Source organism: Monopterus albus, unplaced genomic scaffold (genome assembly GCF_001952655.1).
Source record: "Monopterus albus unplaced genomic scaffold, M_albus_1.0 scaffold217.1, whole genome shotgun sequence".
NCBI lineage: Eukaryota > Metazoa > Chordata > Actinopteri > Synbranchiformes > Synbranchidae > Monopterus > Monopterus albus.
The window spans coordinates 157896-177416 of record NW_018128097.1 but is presented as its reverse complement, the minus strand read 5'-3'; the positions used below and the strand labels follow the sequence as shown (position 1 = coordinate 177416).

The 19521-nt window shown below is 41.1% G+C and overlaps 1 protein-coding gene across 1 annotated transcript; it reads right to left on the bottom strand.

Moving 5' to 3' along the window:
- Positions 1–1833: 1833 nt before the first annotated feature.
- LOC109971193 (alpha-1A adrenergic receptor) lies at positions 1834–15047 on the bottom strand. Its single transcript, XM_020619289.1, has 3 exons — positions 12697–15047; positions 3062–3226; positions 1834–2985 (listed from the first exon to the last, which is right to left on the bottom strand). Exons 1-3 carry the CDS (start codon positions 13658–13660, stop codon positions 2597–2599), a joined length of 1518 nt encoding a protein of 505 aa, XP_020474945.1. The 5' UTR covers positions 13661–15047; the 3' UTR covers positions 1834–2596.
- Between the last annotated feature and the right edge of the window lie 4474 nt (positions 15048–19521).

The window sequence follows — 19521 nt, the reverse complement described above, 5'->3', positions numbered from 1 at the left end:
AGAAACATTTATAGTCTGTTATAGTATTCTTAAAGAACATTGCACAGGTTAACAGTAAAGAAGCAAACTCCTCAGTTCAGTCACTTATATTTCTAACTTTGTCTGAAAGTTGACAAATGAGGTAATTGGAGGCTTAGTGCTCAACATGTGTCAACAGGCTCACAGATGGAGACTACTTAGTGAAATGTATTTCAATGGGTCTTCATTGATAAGCACAGATTATTTTTGCCAGGTTTACCTTAATCTCACCTGCATGGATGCTTGTTCACATAACACAGTCTAGTGCGAACTCTGGGTCCGTGTGCACCTCCTGAGAACATTGCCTCTTAAGTCAAAGTACTGTATGATTTCACAAAGAGGAGTATGCTTCTGCCCTAATGTTGCATATTTGGCTTAATACCTGACAATAACAGCAGCAGTGGCCAAAACAAAACAGTGCTACATAAAAAAAGGAAAAGAATATGCGTTTGTCTTGTCAGAGGGAAATTTGAGGAACCAATAATTTATTAACTGTACAACTTGTTTCCTTCTCACTAGTGAAGTTCATGTACAGGAACAGTTTCCATGACAAGATGTATGTTTTTTAACACCAAAGATACTGAGCCATATTTCCTTTATTCAAAATAACATTTAGTGATTAAACCTTCCATCTGTTTTTAGCTTTAAAACTTTGCAGTACTGAAATGTTTTAAAACATTGCCTTATAATCTACAGAAATGACTGGCTTTGTCCCATTGATGGCTGTTTCCTTCTGTCAGGAAAGAAACTGCCCATCAGAGCTTAGCAGGCGAAGTACACGTCATCCTCCTAGTTAGCCATCTTGTCCAGTTGCAGTGTAGATGTACAGATTAAGTAGAATATGAAAGACAGTCCACTGATTCTAAATTTTGATTTTTAATTCATGTTAATCCTCAGTTTCATCCTCAAAAGGAGTAGCTACTACTCAGTGGTTGTTTAATATTCTTAATTCTGAAGGGAGCTTTCTAAAGTTGAAAAATGTCATCCTGGGATTATCATCGGGGTCACCTTGCCTTGGGCCTGAGACTATAAATGTATAATAGAAAACCTGCCAGACAAACTTGGGGGTATGAAGTCTGAAACATTGATGACTACCAGGATGGTCATGTTTTATGAAAGATGCTATCAAATCATGGGAAACCAAGTGTTTGGGAGGTTAATACTATGGTCTAAAAGTTGGGATATCTTGACCTCTGCCTTTCAGTTGTGCCAAGGTTATTGTGTCATACCCAAAAAAGCTTGAGACTGGATCGCAACCAAAGGTGCTTCAACTAATGAGTAAAGGGTCTACACACATGTCAATGTGATATTTCAATTTTCCCTTTTTAAGAAGTTTGCAAAGGTCTGTTTCCACTTTGTCATATTGGGGTGTTGTATAGATTGATCTAAAATACCTTCTGAATACACTTCCTTATGGTTGATGTGTGATCGAGGGTCACATCATCATCTATCCTTCCTTTATCTATACCACTTATTCCTGAATACAGTTGCTGGGGGGCTGGAGCCAATCCCAGCTGACACTGGGTTAGAGGCGGGGGTACACCCTGTACAGGTCACCAGTCTATCACAGGGCTGACATGTAGACAAACTACACACACTCACACTCACTCCTACAGGCAATTTAGAGTCACCAGTCAACCTAAACTGCATGTCTTTGGCCTGTGGGAGGAAGCCAGAGTACCCGGAGAGAACCCACGCCAGCATAAGGAGAACATGTGACCTCCACACAGAAAGGCCCCGGGTCGGCCCAGGCTCAAACCCGGAGCCTTCTTGCTGTGAGGCAAGTCTGTGATATATACTGTGTGTGTGTATATGTGTATATATATATGATGGTGTACGTTCTTTTTGCAACAAGAAAGTAGAGTTGCAGAGAGATCAAGAGTTTGCCTCGGAGCAGCATTTGAGCAACCATCTAAGTTTATTCATGTATCAGTCACATTTCTAATATTAATATTCATAGGTTTTGAACATCAAACATACAAACATGATGCTATTTGATGATTGTGCGCACAGCAGATAAACCAGGTTATACTTTGTTTTCACAACATACCATAAAGATAGCAAGTGACTGCAACAAAAAGGTGATCATTTGTTACACATTTTACATGAGTCAGGTTCCTTGTCGTGCTCAGGCATTTTACAGGGCAAACAAGGAGTTTTAGCTAAAAGGGGTGAAGAGGTTGATGTTTGGGGTAGAGTTCTCTGACATAGCGACCTTATTCCTTTAAATTTCACTTTTGTTTTATCAAAATGCATGCACTGATAACTTTCCAGTCCCAAAGAGGGTAGCAAACAGTGATTTTGATTAACTGTCTTCAACCCCTTATTGTCCTTTTGAAACAAACCTTCCTGTCTATGTCAAGCACAGGTACAGTAACATAGATCAAAATACCTGATACAGCAGCATAATTGTAACTCAGCTATTGTCACCGCACTTTGACAATTATTGACAATGTTAATCCACTGACTGATGAATGATCATGGAACCATGTACAGTGAATGCAGCAGACCTGTGAAATTCCACAACCACTGTCTGTGGGTGGCCCTTAATCCCTATAAAGAAGGAACAAGTCCAAGCTCACATCTTGTCCTCTGGCACGATGCCATCCTTGTTGACCCCTCCCTTGTCTCTGTTCTTCCCAAAGGAGAAAGAGAAAACACCACCAGTAGTCTCTGCAGCTGCTTTGCCTTCTCTTACATCCCCTTTTAGAGCTCCCTGCTGGCAGTCGGTGGGGCTGCCAGGCAGCAGGTTGGGTGTGGTGGGACTTGGGGTGCTGGCTCCCCAGATGTATAATGTTTCCCCCTCAGGGCAAGAAGGCAGGTAGCTGGGGCTTGGACTGCCTGAGGACGGCAGGGTACGCTGGCTCCCATTCAGAAAGCTGGAGTTATGATCTGTAGAGCCTTTGCGTGAGTTTCCAGATGAGCTGAAGTTGGATGAGCGGTAATTGTATGCTCTCCAGCCGGGATGTTTACGCTGGTGACACTGGCATCGGAGGATGCGAATGAAGGCTAGCTTGAACTCGCGGTGCTCTCCAGCCGGGATGTTTACGCTGGTGACACTGGCATCGGAGGATGCGAATGAAGGCTAGCTTGAACTCGCGGTTGTAGCAGGGGTAGATGATGGGGTTCAGGCAACTGTTGAAGTAGCCTAGCCAGAAGATCACTTTGAAGAGGGACTTAGGTGGGCGCAGGTCTTCATCAAAAGATCCTGAGGACAACAGAATAGAGAGGGAAGATCAAAATATTGCAACCCTGAAATTAATCCCTTAAAGCAAGTCTTCAACATTCTGGGACATATGCTTGGGGCGGGGGGTGGTTGGCTACATGTTATTCATGTTATTTGGTTTTGCCAGGTGACCAGCAGAGTCTTCTAACTCCACTCGCCCCTGTTTCCTGCCTTTGCCCAAAGCTGAGCCGTCCTGTCTCTGTCACCATATTTATCGGACAAACACCAAATATAATACTGTTACATGTAATAATTACATGTAACAGCATACTTCCCAAAATGCCTAACATTCTCTTTAACCTCCTGGTGGGCCAGTCATTACACTTTTCATTACATAACTTTTCTAGTGGAGTTACCAATGATATTAAATATGTTGGGTAGAATTTTGGGGAAATGTGTATAAATGATGCATAAATATACTGATAAAACATTTTTCAGTTACATCATGGTCACTACCTGATCTGCTAAGTCAGGGCAGTCTTTGGATCAGTGCATCCCTGCAGATGATACGCTCACTTGTCTTAGAATTTGCTGTTCATCCTCTGTGACTAAGTTGTATTGTATCCAGTAGGTGGCAGTGTTGGTTAAGAATAAAATGGGGCTTTTACATTCAGATTGTGTGCAGCCAGTGTAAAGCAACAAATGAGGAGATCGGAGAGGGTAGTTATTTCCATGAGTTATTTATCACTAAGGAAAGCCCTTCATCAGGGGCTTCTTTTTTTAATAACTAAAGTAGCTGCTTTGCCACAGTTCATTTTAAGCTGTTCCGTCAGAATGCAGAGAATGGGATGACCCCAATTCCCTTGTAGATAAACACGCTGCTGGAGAGATGTTCTGAGAAAAAGGCAAACATTTTTATGGAAATGAAATGGCAGTGCACCCCCAGATCACAACAGGCTTCCCTCTTTTGCACCTGCAGAGGGTGTCTACCGGCGTTACTGGTGCAAATATTTACACAGGTAAACAGCTGAAGTTGTGTGTGCCATGTTATATGTGTGAGGAGGGGGATATGCTGTCAGTAAGACTGAACTGAAGCGTGTCTGTCATGTTTATTAATCAGTGAGTTTGCCCTTTGTTAAATCGCATTAGTCTACCCTTGTGGGGCTTTTTGTCCTACTATATCTTAAACAGAGGAGGAACACCTCACAAGCTAATGAGGTGAGATGGCCCCCCTCAGGATAAAAACTGGGAGTTAATAAGCTCAGAAAGTGTGAGATTAGTGTGAAAGGAATAGACTTTGCGTATATGTGTGTGTGTGTAGGCAGATGTGAGCAAAACTGTGCATCTTTACACCAATCCACATTCTTAAATTAATAACAGGTTCCTGGGGAGACGGAAGTTGCGCTATAATCTCAGGCTTTCAAGTGTGAAATTACCTCTGTAAGATATTGGCAGACACCTGAGCATGCGTCTTCATGAATATCAGCTCAACAGCTTTAACAGTTATTCTGAGTAATACAAGCTACATTATATAATACATAGCCTGGGGGTTTTATTGGCTGCAAATAACAACTCCCTGGAGGGGACGTTACGTCTGCTGTAAGAGGGGAAAATAATCTAAACTGTCCTGCACTATTTCGAGTCAAGATCCAGAGAAAACACACGATACTCAGGTCAGTTTGTTAATCTGGTTGGTTAAAGTGATTGTGCAACAGTATGAGGAAATGTCACTTCCAGTTTTCGTGTCAGTGGCTCCTCAATGACAGCAATAAAAGTTCTTTGTATATGTGTGGAAATGTCTGTCTGTGTTTGTGTGGCCATGTTTTAATTCGAAACCATTAAAAATGCTGACTGTGACATGGCCTCCTGTGCCGCAGATGAATGGGTCTCTCTTGGTGGCTGGTATTTTCACATGCTATTTTCGCTACTGGACATCCACTTAAAGGTGATTACATAACTGCATGAGTTATGACTGGGACTGGATACAGTGATTAAACTTGGTCAGTCATTCATTTTACTTCATTTTAATTTTACTTATTACATTCCCTTTAATCGTTTTTAAAGATAAACTTTTATCTTATTCTGATCAAAAACATAAGACAAACGACATTAAAAAACTAGCTAACCTAACCAACAAATGTTTTGTTTTTATATGAAAAATTATAAAGAGTACTGAGCTAATTAGTTGAATAAGTTTTTTCCCTTATGGATTGATCGTTTTTTTTCCAGTGCCAGAAAGCTGTGTGATGCTTAGACACCAAGATCCCAAAATATCCAAACACATTTTTCCTCTGTATGTTTTAAAGCACCGATAAATATTCCTGTGTTTTGTGCTAAGGCTGCAACTGGCATTTGTTTTTAATATTAATTTCGCTGGTGATTATGTTATCAAATAAACTTTTATAAATAGAGAAAAATGCCCATCAAAATTTGCCCCACATCAAGGTGACACTTGTGTTTTGTCCAATATTCCCCAAAGTTACTGTATTTACAGGGATATAAAACAGAGAAAAGCACAAAAAACCCTATAGAGTTTTTGGTATTTTTGCTCAGTGATTAATTGAGCAGTTTATTGAACCTACTGGCTCTCACACTGAAATTGCTTGGATTATTCAGGAGTTGAAGGACTCAAGTTAAAACGTACTGTATGTTATAATATGAAGCTTTATAGACATTGCGCATGTGCTGTAACCGTGGCATCTGCAAGGGCAGCTGTGCGGCTTTGCCTGCCTCCCAGGAAGGACCCCTAAATATTTAGAGGGCCCCACAGAGACCAAAAGGTGGGATATAGCTAGCACGTTCCTGTGGCTCCTTTATACACAAGCACAGGATAAAAGTGTAGGAAACCTGAGTGACAACAGATCTTCCTGTAGCCACAAATGGTGCATGTTTGTGTGTTTAAGTTCTGTGTGAACATGGTCCATTTTTGTCCCATTTTGAAGAGTGTTTATGTTAAAAGTTTATCATAAATGGCAGAAGTGTTTGGCTGCAGGACAATGGCATATAGATAACTATGAGAGGGATATTGTCCGTAGTCTCGTCCCGTCTGCTATGCGAAGTGTTTACACCTCCTTCCTGAGGACAGGCACACGCACACACATCACACTATGAAACACAGGAACATCTTAACAAAACAACGCATCCTGTTATTCTCACTAATTGGAAGAAGCGATACCTATTCTGCGCCGTATAGAGCACACCCACCCACACACACACACACACACACACACATACACACACAATCTGCTCTCCAAAAACTCACACATCCTGTTTCATAACTCACCTATAAATATGATTAATACGTCTGGATCTGAAAGGACAGTGTTATTGCACTCGCCGATTGCTTTCAATGAAACAATAGCATGAAGCTATTTTTGGAAAATTGGGTTGACACCTCAGGGGGGCCCTTGACCTCCCCACATTGCCCTGTGGTCCCTCCAGCTCACTTCTGCCACCTCCTCTCTTCTCCATAGCCTTGGTACTTAGCATTCTCATTATTTTTCCCTTTCATAAATTATTTCAATTACCCCTGGAGCACAGAGCTGACCAGCTCCATGTAATACAAAAACCCAAAAGCGCCCACGTACACACATGCATGAGGTACACACACAGTGTCTCTTCCAAAAAGGCACATACATAGAAACTATTTGTTAACACCTCAAAGTGTTGGTTTCTCTCACATTTGGGTACACTGCTTGTACCAGTTGCTCAATGTGAGCCATTCACAGGACATTAGTGCCTGCCCTGGGTGTTAGAGCGGGAAAATGTGCGCAGTGAAATAACAGATGTATCCCCCAGAGGACTGGTTTCTCTTCGGCTGAGTTACGAGATGAGAATAAGAGAATATGGCTCTTTGAAAAATCTAAATGCTGAAGAGTCCCTTTAATAAATCTTCAGTGTTCCCCATGTTTTCCTTAAATGTATCCTAAAGCTTTACAATAAAAACAGAGCCTAAATCCATGTTTATGACAGTGATTTAATGTTTTTGTATTTCTTTTATTTGTCTGTATGTAGACCTAAAGAGATTATAGTCGATCGATTAGTTGATGGGCAGTAAAATAGTTGGCAGTGAGTTATTTCTCAAGCAATGTCAACACTGACTAGTTCCAGCTTCTGAAGTCTATGAATTTGCAACTCATTATTTTTGAGTTATGGATTATTGGTAAAAAAAAAATCTATAGAGATTACCTTGGATTTTAGAAAACCATGGGTTATAATCAGTATTATTTTCTATAGACCAAATGATTGTTTAATCCAGAAAACACACGATTAGATCATTATGATTACTTAGTTACAGCCCTGTAGACTGTACAGGAAATACATTTTATAAGTTGCCTTTTTTGATTACTCTTTAACATCAAATACAACATGTTACATTATAATATGACTTGTGCATAATTATCCTGAATATTAAAATAATTGCCTGTCAGCAATAATACAGTATATTATTATTGGAAATCTGATCTGGGCAACAATTTTAAATAAGCTGTAAATGTTTAATGACTTAATAGGAGTAAATAATATCTATAATGGTATATGTAACATTATATTGTGGCATCAAAAATTTGTGGTATAGTACATTTTCTGGAAAATTTAATGAGAGACTGCTTATGGATAAAAGAACTTCATCATGAGATTATTAAATCAAGAGAGTCGCTTTAGTACATTTCTCAAAACATCCTTGGTATTTGCAAAACAATAAGATAATTTCTCGAAACAATTTGCGCAAACAGCACCACACAATGGATTAGCTGCAAAAGTGTGTCACTTGCTCAAAATCCCTAGTTTATCTCCCAAAATCCTTATGTCAGTGAATATGTCAGTGCTGTCAGGATGACGAATGTGGCAGTCAGAATGCTTTGCCATGTTGTCAACACAACAGTGTAAAGTAAAATGTTAAGTATTTGTAACGTATTTTCATATGACAACTGTGGCTCAGGTTTTGATGACAGCGATTGAAAATACAGAAGGCTGCACATTCTCTGTATGGCATGCATCAATTTCAACAAAGTTTCACACTGCTGTACACTCACCAGCCACTTTGTTAGGTACACCTGTAAAGTTGTAGTTAATTCAAGGTGTTCCTAATATTCCAACACTCTCATGGATGTAGCTGGGCAAGATAAAATGATAGATGCAACTCTGAATATAATGTAGTCCAGTACCACACCACCTTTAACTATGACCTCAATAATAAACATATAATTGAACTGATACATTTATGACCATTTCACCAAAAACTGAAACATTTTGAGATTCGTAAACACAGATGTTAAAGCGGAAGTGCTGCATTGAAGTGCATATAATTGTACAGGTGTACCTAATAAAGAGGCCAGTGAGTGTATGTAGGAGTCTGACTGTACATTGGACAGTATTCACATTTACACTTTTACAGTTTGACAATAGGTTTCACAAGTGTGGCCCTTATTTCACTGGAGACGGGTTTACTCTATGCGTCTGGCTTCTTCTCCCCCTTCCTCTGTTTTGCCTCCCTGCCCTTCCACCACAGAGTTCTACTCCTCTTCTTCTTCCTGACGTTTGATGCTGTTCATTTCCGTGTTCTTCCATTGATGGGGTGGAATGGTGGTTACCACTGTTGCCTCACAGCAAAAATGTTCCGGGTTCGAGCCCCGACCAACCCGGGGCCTTTCTGTTTTGGACTTTGCATGTTCTCCCTGTGCCTGTGTGGGTTCTCTCTGGGTGCTCTGGCTTCTTCCCAAAGACTAGCAGATTAGGTTGACTGGAGACGTGTGAGTGTGTGTAATGGATGGATGTAACACAATGTTCTGCTCTGCCTATATATACTTGCCAATTCAAGGTTCATGAGATGCAGGTCTGAGCTATTTCACAGAACTGGTTGATCTCATACTTCACACATTTCCCTTCATTAGTGAAAGTCAGGATTCACCTGAGAGCCATTCAACAATTCAGACAAAGTTGCAAAAAGTCTAATGGAGCTATATAGAAATTTGCTTGACCAGTTACTAAAAACAGCTTGTTCACCTAATGTAATGACATCTTAAATGAACTTATGATTAGCTGTGTTGGGAGGTCAGACTATTCAACATAAAATGCAACAGCCATATAATACATTTTGATCAAAACGACATAAGTAATAAGTGATAATGTAGAAAGCAACAGACATAATTGTACATAATCATTTGCATGAATGTGCCAAAGAATTTGCAATGTGTTAAAAGCTACGAGAACTTGTTTAAATGAGATGCACAAGTTACTAGATGATGTGGAGTTTGAACAAGTAGTTTAGAAAATTTGTGATTCGAGAAATGTACGAAAGCAGTTGAGAAAAACTGTAACTCAACAAATTTCACCACAGACAAAAACAATGCTGTGTTCAGTGGCCTAGATTCGCCAAGAAATATTTGCAGGGATATTGGTATAAAAGGCAAAGTCTCCAGTGTGGAGCCCTGCTTGTGGGACAGATGCGATTTTGATAAGAGTGCCAATGGAAAAATCTATCAAAGAAAAAGACTGCTTCTTCAAAAACATGGCATTTGGCTGCTTTAATTGGCTCGAAGGATTAGCTTCTTACAGTATGAAGCCTTTTTTGGTCAATTTCTGAACTAATCTGATTGTTACTGTGGAATTAAGTTGTCACTGTGTCATTTTTTCATAATATGATACAAGAATGTGTTCTGAAATAACTTGAGATATTTAGATATGCCACCCTTACTGACAAACATGTGAAATTAGTCCTCTGTGTGTGTATGTGTGTGTGTGAAATGTTGGTGAAATGTTGGGCTGCTTTTTGTCTAAGGAACCCTGCTTGAAGTAACATTGATTAAAAACACTGATGTTGTGTTGATAGTCCCAGACTGTGTACCTTGCTTTGCTCCAAGTTAAAGGCGTAAAAGGACAGGATAGTTCAAAATCTGAAAAGGAATGGCTCAAACTGTGGGACTGGTGGCTTCATGCTTGCCATTTATGTACAAATACAAAGTATTTGAAGAATTTGAATTCAATAGTTGAGACTGATTGGGAAGGACAGAGTTCATATATAAAGCCAGAATTAGACTTATGTGTCACTGCATGTATGGGAACGGCCGTCTGTCTTTCAGAGACAGTTGCATAGCTGTTGTGCGAATGTTAATGTTCTGACTAGGGGGCGCTCAAAAGTGAAGAAGAAGAAATCAGGATATTGAAATGGTAAAGGGTTGGGGCTCAAAGCTGTTATAATTGTCATCCTAGGGCTTGTATTAGGCCACTTTATTAAGTGTTGATATTTTTTCAGGTGAGAAAGTAACCGCTTAGATTGAGAGTAGGTGGTCAGTCTAGCCAAGAGATGTGAGTACCCACTGGTGGACCAATTTAGCAGGCACCTATGTCTTGGTCATAGTCAGAATCAACCAGTCGGAGTGCAGGATGTGCAGCTCAGCACAATGCGTACTGAGATTTAGGAGGTGTGCTCGCTGGACGTTCTGCAGCCATAAGCCACTTACATTTACCAATAGACCTCTTCGCTGTTGCCTATGCGCAGTTGTGGATAAATCAAAATTAAGCTTAAGATGGATATGGTCTTAGTTGGAGACTTTGGGGTCAGAGGCCACAGTGGCTCTTGCTTAAAGTTCCATGTTTAGGTTATTTAAAAAAACAGTGGTGACAGAGGAGTGAGAAGCAGCTGACACAAGCACTCAAAACAACCATGAACACACTTGCAGACTTGTACATAAATACTATATCGCCCCTCCATGCACACAAACGTAAACACACGTGCCATCCATCACCACCACACGCACACCACCAACCAGAAACCCCCCCCATACATTACATGAGAGTGACTGAATGTGGAGGAAGAAGCAGGGTAATAACATGTGTGAGACAGGAAATCCCACTCTGTGTGTGGAGGTTAATGAATGCCCCGGGTGTAACACAAGCTGGGCGCTGCTGCTTTGTCAAACTTCTAGTACCCAAGGTCCAAAATAAATCACACCAGAGAGCAGAGGAGCCAACGTGAATTGAATAACGAAGGTGCTAGCTTTGGGAAAGAGAGCAGTTTCAGTGTCCTGCTTTGATAGTGTGGACATGTAGTAGCTGCATAATGTGAAATTTCCCACCAGAAAACTTTTGGACTTGTGTGTGTGTGCTTTTATCCCTTTGAGGTTAGTTTAAAATGAGCATGAAATAAGGCTATATGGTACTTGGTCACTATGTATCATTGTGCTACGCCAGAGAGTGCACACTGAGACGTATCCTTTGGGGGGATTCTTGGCAGTTTGTTGATTAGTGTTACATAAAGAGGCTCCTCCTCAACTATGCTTGCCGAGGCCTCTCAGAGCTGTGAATCTGAACTTTGGAAAATTACATTTGTTGGGTGCTTTGGGTATCTCACTGAAAATGCCTCGAGGCCAAGTAATCCTCACACACAGTGAACCTGTCCCAGGTACTAATGTGCGTGCATGCATGAGGATGTTAGCTACAGCTTAAAGTCAGGGGAGTCAACACATTTCCTTCCAACTACAGTAGATGTATGCACACACACAGGCACTGATACACAAACCCAAGCTCACATACATGTCCAACCATGACGGACAGTGCCAGGAGTCAGGCAAACGGTCACGTAAAGTGCTACAGCTATACTCATGCTTCAGCGAGCTTTTTGTCCAAACGGCATCACTAAATAAAGACTTAATGTTTTCTTAACCTCCTCACCACAGCACAGCCCACGGTCTGAGCATTACACAACACAATGCAACACAACACTTTGTTTACTTTTTTCTGCAGTTTCTTAAAGAGTGAGGCGTTGAATGCTTTCCAGCCTCTGTGGTATCAGGGAGCCCTGGCAGGCTCCACAGGCCTCTGGATAAAGTGAGCAGAGAAAGGCCACCTATTCTTCACTAGGCACACACAAGGAGTGTATTTGGTGCATCAGTAGGAATGAACTGTGACTCAGGATAGTGCAAAGATAACACTAATAATGTTTGGATAAACTCGAGAGCATTCCTCCTCATACTCTTAAAAGCATGTTTCTTTTTGGTTTGATAGAATAAACTGTGCTGAGCAGGAAAATCCTACAAATCATCATAATATAAAGTCTATATCATAAAATGTGATGCAAACTAAATTAATTACATATACAGAGACCGTGAAGGGAAATAATATAGCTCTGCTAAAATACTGAATGCTGCAGTAATATAGGCTGTCATCTTTTTAATCATGCCATATAAAACTCCACTCCAGTATACCAAGGTCTACTCCCAGGTTTGGTGACAGTTCAAAGCAATAAATTCCACCCAGGAGACACTCCTGTGCCAGATACAGGTATAATTTACAAAGCCTTGAGCAGCCTCACTGTAACTTTCAACTGACATTTAAGTGACTGTATATAATTTGTGCCAGACTCATTAACTAACTGAATGGCGACTATAAAGACTTTTTTTTTTAAAGTTGTTGTGGGTTGTGATAAAACAAGGTATGGGATATATTATAAATATCCTGACATAAATTTAGTTTTTTGACAGTATAACAGGACAAAGCTGATCAGTTGAACCTACCTATGGGTAAGGCCAGAAAGAAGGGCAGCCAGCAAAGCGTAAACATGCCGACCACGACTCCCAGAGTTTTAGCTGCTTTCTTCTCCCTGGAAAACTTCAGAAGTTTCACTGTGAGGGAACTTCTGGCATGATGTGCGCGGCCCTTGCCGGTGGACGAACTGCCGTGTTCCTCCTGCACGTGAGATCCCTTGTGGATCCTGAGGGTCAGCTCGCTGGAGTTCATCCTTTCGCGCATCACACCTGCCTCCAGGTTCTTAGTGGTCCGCTTAGCGACTATGTACACACGACAGTACATGGCCAGAATCACGACAAGAGGGATATAGAAGGAGCCGAGGGAGGAGAAGAGCGCGTAAAACGGCTCCACGGTTATGGTGCACACTGTGTCGTCCGGTAACGGGGGCTGCTTCCACCCGAGCAGAGGTCCGATGGAGATGACCACCGACAGCACCCATACCCCGAGCATTGCCAGCAGAGCTCGCTTCTCGGTCACGATGCCCGGGTACTGCAAGGGGTGACTTACTCCGATGTAGCGGTCTATGGATATTACGCACAGGCTCATGATGGACGCGGTGCAGCACAGCACATCCACTGCCGCCCAGATGTCACAGAAGATCCTGCCGAACACCCAGTAGTCTAGGATCTCCAGAGTGGCGGACACCGGGAGCACAGTGGTGCCCAGCAGCAGGTCGGCGATTGCCAGGTTGATTATAAAGTAGTTCGTGGGGGTCCGCAGGTGCCTGTTGCACACCACCGAGAGGATGACAAGAATGTTCCCTGCGATGGCGAACACGATGAAAGCCCCGAGCACCAAGCCAAGCGGGATGGCTCGGAAGAGGTCCACCTCCGTGTGGTTTCCTTTGGAGCTGTTGGTGAAGTTGAACTGGAAGGATGTGCCCGTAGTCCAGTCAAGTTCCGAGGAACCATTTTTCCACAAGTTTGTGACATTGTCAGTGCTCAGACTCATTTTGATTCAAGAGGTCCTCCATAGCAGGTTTCGGATCACTTGTAACTGCAACTCACAAAAGAGCTTTGTTAAAAACATAAGTGTCTAAACGAGCCAGGTCTGCATGGTTTAACTGCGTATTTGCAGTCCCGTTCCCAAATCAGTGCCGAGATGTTTTATCAGTGCAAGCCGTCCACTCTGCAGCCGTATAGTCCCCATGCAGTCAGTCTCCCTCCACTCTCATGAGGGCTCAGTGGAGAAGTGAGGGGGGCGGCAGTCATCTGCTGGCTCCTCTCCACCACACACAGCTCTGCCATACACTGACCAGACATACCTATACCCCAGCATATGAAGCGCAAATGACGTATCATTGCACGAAGAGCCGCGACTCCATCAACTTTGCAGAATGAGAAAATGGTGCGTTTTTGAAGAAGCACATCTTTGGTGTGTAGTTTTTTTCCCCTTACTGTCGGAGGGTGCTTATAATCGGATAATTAGAACTGACTTTTATAAGTGACTTTTGTGCCTCAGCCACTTTTCAGTTTTTTGTTTGAGGTTGACAGCAACAATATAGCCTATTACAAAAGCTTTGATTCAATGTATGCGTAACCATATTTGTTCCAGTGTAAATAACTGGAATGAAGTTCTTCTTTGTTCTTTGCGTGGTCCTCTAAAATATTTTTGCATGCTCAGGCAAACAACCTAAAAGGTTAAGCCTTAAAAGTTGATGAAATTTAAGGGTAGATGACAAAATCACACATTTCTCTTCTCCTATAACAGCTATTTATCGTGAAATAGATTCCTGTTTTGGTAAAACGCAGGAGTTCCGCAAAATAATCTCATTTTGGATGTGAGCTCGGTTCGTGAGGAGTGACTGATTTAATGAGCTGAGTTCAAACACATGCACATTCCTAAAACTGATGTGTCCTAAACAGTTTAAGAGCCTTTTGACCGCTCATTATGTAACACTGGAGGAGGACAGATACTAGCAAACGATTCTTCTGAAAACCCATGAAAGAACTGCAACCTTTGTGAGTTAGTGTTTCAAGAAAATCCTTTTTGTGAGGAATCTGGAAAGCTCTGTGAAAGTGGCTTCTAATCACCCAGTGAGATTGACAGTGGTTTAGTGCCAGGACTTTTCCTTCACCTTCCTTATTCTTGTTGGAAAAGTAACACATTCTTTAGCCTCATTAACGTCATTGTCCTTTTCCCCACTGATGTTTATAGTTTCAATTTATCTTTGGAACCAGGTTATCATGAAGATTTGGGATGCTGTTAGAATTTGAACAGTTAAACTTGGCATGTTTAGTGTGTTTCTTCTGAATATTCACACTCCATTGTTTAATATTAAGCCCATAAAAGCAGCATTGTGTGGAAGATGTTACTTTTTTCATGCATTATGCCTTTTATCCAACTAAAACAATCTGTCTTTAGAGGTTCTGTATAATTAATCCCCATTTTCATTCTTTCAGGCAAACAAAATTACTTCACAATCACTTTTTCATATTCTTAAATGACTTGCAATGTACTAAATAAAAGGTTCATTATCATACATTTTAACAGGTCCTTTACAAGGTGTAAACTGCAAAGTGACAGCTTCCACCTCTTGCATATTCAGAAGGCTTAATAGCAGCATTTCCACTGGGAAAAAACTAATAGCAAAAATGGGTTCATAAAAGCATCTAATGGTTTTGGACAGGATCAAAATGACCAAAATTGTTTCTCTGAAGAAAAGTCACATTTATTTTCATTATTCTAAAGATCCATGAAAAAAATTGCTGGTTCATCTCAAAGAGCTTGATTCTTAAACTTTGAAATAAATAAAGAAATATACCCAAATCTACCAAAAAGTTGATCCAAAAAGATTAGGAAGTGTGTTTTAATGAACGTCTCACCTAGTGAGATTGACATACTGTCTATATTGTGTTCACCTCCACCTTCTTCTCACATGCACCCTTCCATTAAAGCTGCTCTAATCACTCTTCCGCTGCTAGATGATCTAGTGAGACTCAAAACAAACTGCCCCTCCCATCTCATCTTGTTTCCTAGTGACGATGTAAACTACTGATGTCTGGTTGTGACAAACTGTACAAGATGCGGCCTCCACTTCAAAGCTATTACAAGTTTGTCAGTCCAGTAGAACGTTCTGGTTACTGCTAATGTTACTCAAAGCCTACTATCGGAATGCGCAGTATATCCTGTACTACCCTTAACATCACCAAACAGAGCCTCCAGGGTTGACGCAAACTGTCCTGCTTTGTTTTTCTGCTGTATTTTCTCTCTGTTGGTCTCTGTTTAGAAGAGGGAGGGGCTGCACCGCTCTCACACATGCAATCAGTTGTGTAATGCTAATGCTTGAGGTACAAAGGCACAGACATTTGACCAATCACCGGTGACTGGTCTGCGCTCATGCACCTCCTCGCACCTCACATTCCTGATACTTGATTTTAGTACTACCTCCTGAGAGGTGCTGAAATTTAGTTCCCAGAATGCACCTCCAAAGGGGGCCGAGGGCAGTGGAAACAAACGCGGAACCCGTGACAAGTGTTACTCGGTTGTGACACATTTTGGTAGGTTCTTATAACGTAAAAACCCCTTTAGATGCTAACACATCCAGGAGGAAGAAACAAATCTGAGTCATTGGGCTGTGTTTTAACACACTTCATCTCAAGAAGCCAGACTGATGTTAACCCTGGTTTGTGCTTTTTCTTTATCCTGCTTTCTCTGCACACCACTCATGAGAGGTCCCTTGTGGATTGCTGTTCAAAATGACTACTTGCGATTCAAAAAAATGCTTCTTACAACCTTTGTTAGGTACAGATGGGGTGAATTTACACACCACATTATGACACCACAGACTAGAGAAGCTGGAATGACAAGAGACGGGCTGTGAGCAGCAGAATATCATAGATGGGGTTAGTATAGAGACACCACACCCTATCACACTTTCACTTTATTTGTCAGACATTGTGTAAAATGCACCTTTAATTTTCTCTATCATTTTAATGTATTTGACAAGAAATGTTTTTAATGACTTGGATGTTCAGAATTATCCACAGTGATGTTAATAAACTCCCAGTTGTTCTTCCTGGAGTCAGGTCTTTGTAAAGGTGATTGTAGGCATGACTGTATGAGTTCATATTGCATCAATAAACAAAACAATGCAATAACAAAAATCCCCTGCAGTGTGAGCACTAAACCGTTTGTTCAAAAAAGATTATTGAACTTAAAAGTCAGCCAGCCAAACTGAATAAAAGTAGATTACATAAAGGCACCTCAAGATTTGTCAGATCTCAGTCAGCACCTAGCTGTAACTCAAGACATCCCTGAATGTTTACAGTGCAGGGCAGCATTGCTGTCTCTGTTTTTGAACAGTACTCAGGTGTTATGGGACTCTTTCATCGAGTCTGTTCTCTGCACCTCCATCACTGTCTGGTTTGGCTCAGCAACCAAGCAGGACAAGTACAGACTTCAGCGGACAGTCAGGGCTGCAGAAAAGGTCATTGGTGCGAGTCCATGGAGGACCTGTACACCTCACGGGTCAAAAGGAGGGCGGAGAGGATCACTGCAGACCCCTCACACCCGGGGCATAATCTGTTTGAACTCCTCCCCTCTGGACGGCGTTACAGGTCACTGTACGCCAAGACAACCAGGCACAAGGACAGTTTCTTCCCCCGGGCTTTCACTCTGATGAACACGTGACCCACGACAGTATGACTGGACAATAACCCTCAGTGCAATATCTGTAAATATACATTGTACAGATTATACAGATCCATACAGGTCTCCATTTTTAAGCACTCTATTTTTATTCCTATTTATCTCATTTCACAATGAGTATTCCTTTGTCTGTCTGCATTGTTTACTGCCTGTTTATACTGCTTATTTTGCATTGTTTGCACTGTTCTTTGCTGTGAATACTGCCTATTTTGTTATACTAGCCTTATGTTTGTTTACTGTTTACTTGCCCCTTGCTTGGGGATATGTACATGCACACTGAGAGCCGATGTACCAGAGTCATAAATCTTGATTTACGTAAGACATTTAACATGAATCAAATGAAATTAAGAGACATCAGAATTGCTTTTCTAGACTGCAGATAAAGCCATTTCCACATTTAGGGGATTTTGTTTGTAATTTCTGAGATTTATTTATTTGTTGTACAAATCATTTTCTTAAATATTAAGGACTGTTTGTCAGACTCGAGTGAAGCTAGGTGATTTTGTGAAGTGTCATGTCTCATCATGGTTTAGGACAATAGTGCGTTTAATTTCCAGATCATCTCCAACAAACTTTGCCTGGGTTTAACCATTTCACTTAAATCTTAAGTTTCCTTTATGCTGTGAAGGGTTAAGAGGCAAGGTTTCCTCTGACCTTTCGCTCAAGGCCTAGCTGGCTTCAAACTGGTCCTGTCGCAGCAATGCAGTGCCCCTGTCATCATATGCTCAGCATTATTCTTTTCCACAACAGAAACAAATCTTTTTATCATCACACTGAACAGCAGCTGCGTGGTCTGTGATAAATGGTGTAATAGAAGTGTCAGAGCACAGCTTTTTGTCAGATTTGATGCTTTTTCAGGTCTGAATCGGACTGACAAACCACTGTTATATTCAGATCCTTAAGTAAAGATGTCAATGTATTTATGTAATGTAGTCGGTTACAAGGGGGGGCAGGCATGAGATGAGGGAAGAAAGTCCTTTACACAACTTAGGATTTTTATTTCAGACTTTTCTCATATTTTCGTTTATAAAGCATTACATAATTTTACTCCTTCGAGCATTAAACCATTTTAAAATGAAACCATCTGAGGAGTTTAGAGGGCAAAACACTCTTATGGTAGAACTGCTAACAACTCTTCGGAAAGCTGAAACATCTGAAATATCTGAAACATCTGAAACGTGATACATGACAAGGGGTCACAACAACTCACATGTGCTTTGCAAGGGGTCACAAGTCAAAAATGCTGAGAACCATTAGTGTAATCAAACAAAATTAAATGTTATTTAAATGTAAACTCTTAATCTGCCAGGGAGGTATAATGACATACAAAGTACAGTGCACTTCAGGTACAGGACAGGTACATGTATCAGTTCCTTAAGGACCTCAACACTGTAATGCTTGAGTAAATTCACTGCCAATGACAAACTCCCAGGAGGTGCTGAAACTTTGTTTGAAAGTGACAACTCAGCTTTTGACCCAAGTGACATCAATTCCAAGTAACAGATCTGTCAGCTGGGAGGCCCAGCGTTTACTTCACTAAGTTTTCATTTTAAAGTGAAACTGCTCTTACTGTTGGGTTGATGTTTTCATCCCATCAGTAGACCGATAGGTGCCAGCTGGTAGTGAAGCCCACACACAGACCTAATCTAAGGTGGCCCACCTGGATGAGTGGGCTCCTGCTGCCTGGTCGTGCAGTCTCTCCCACACCACATACAGATGATGTTGTGTAATATGCTGAGACCCAGAAAATGCTTTTTTTTTTTTTGTTGTATAACTGTTTTTTGGGATTAGTACATTAATATAACTTTGGAACGACCAGAAAATAGATTTGAATAGTTCAGATACATAGATGGAAAACAGAAAAGCTCTTTGACGTTTGTTACTCTTCATACTTGTCTGCACATGTTGTACCCATTATAGAGCAAGTCTGATTTCAGCTTATTTAGAGTAATGTACCCTCAGTGCTGAGAGAACAAATCTCTTTGAAAGCCTTTAACGCTCCCTGAAATACCAAAAATAAGCTTTTGTAAAATAACATCATATTTATTTAGGTAAAGTCGGAAAACAAAAGTCCTGAATACAAGAGACACAATTTTGAACTTTAAAGTATATTATTTATCAAGAACATCATCTCACTCTGGACTCGTGTGTGTGTGTGTGTG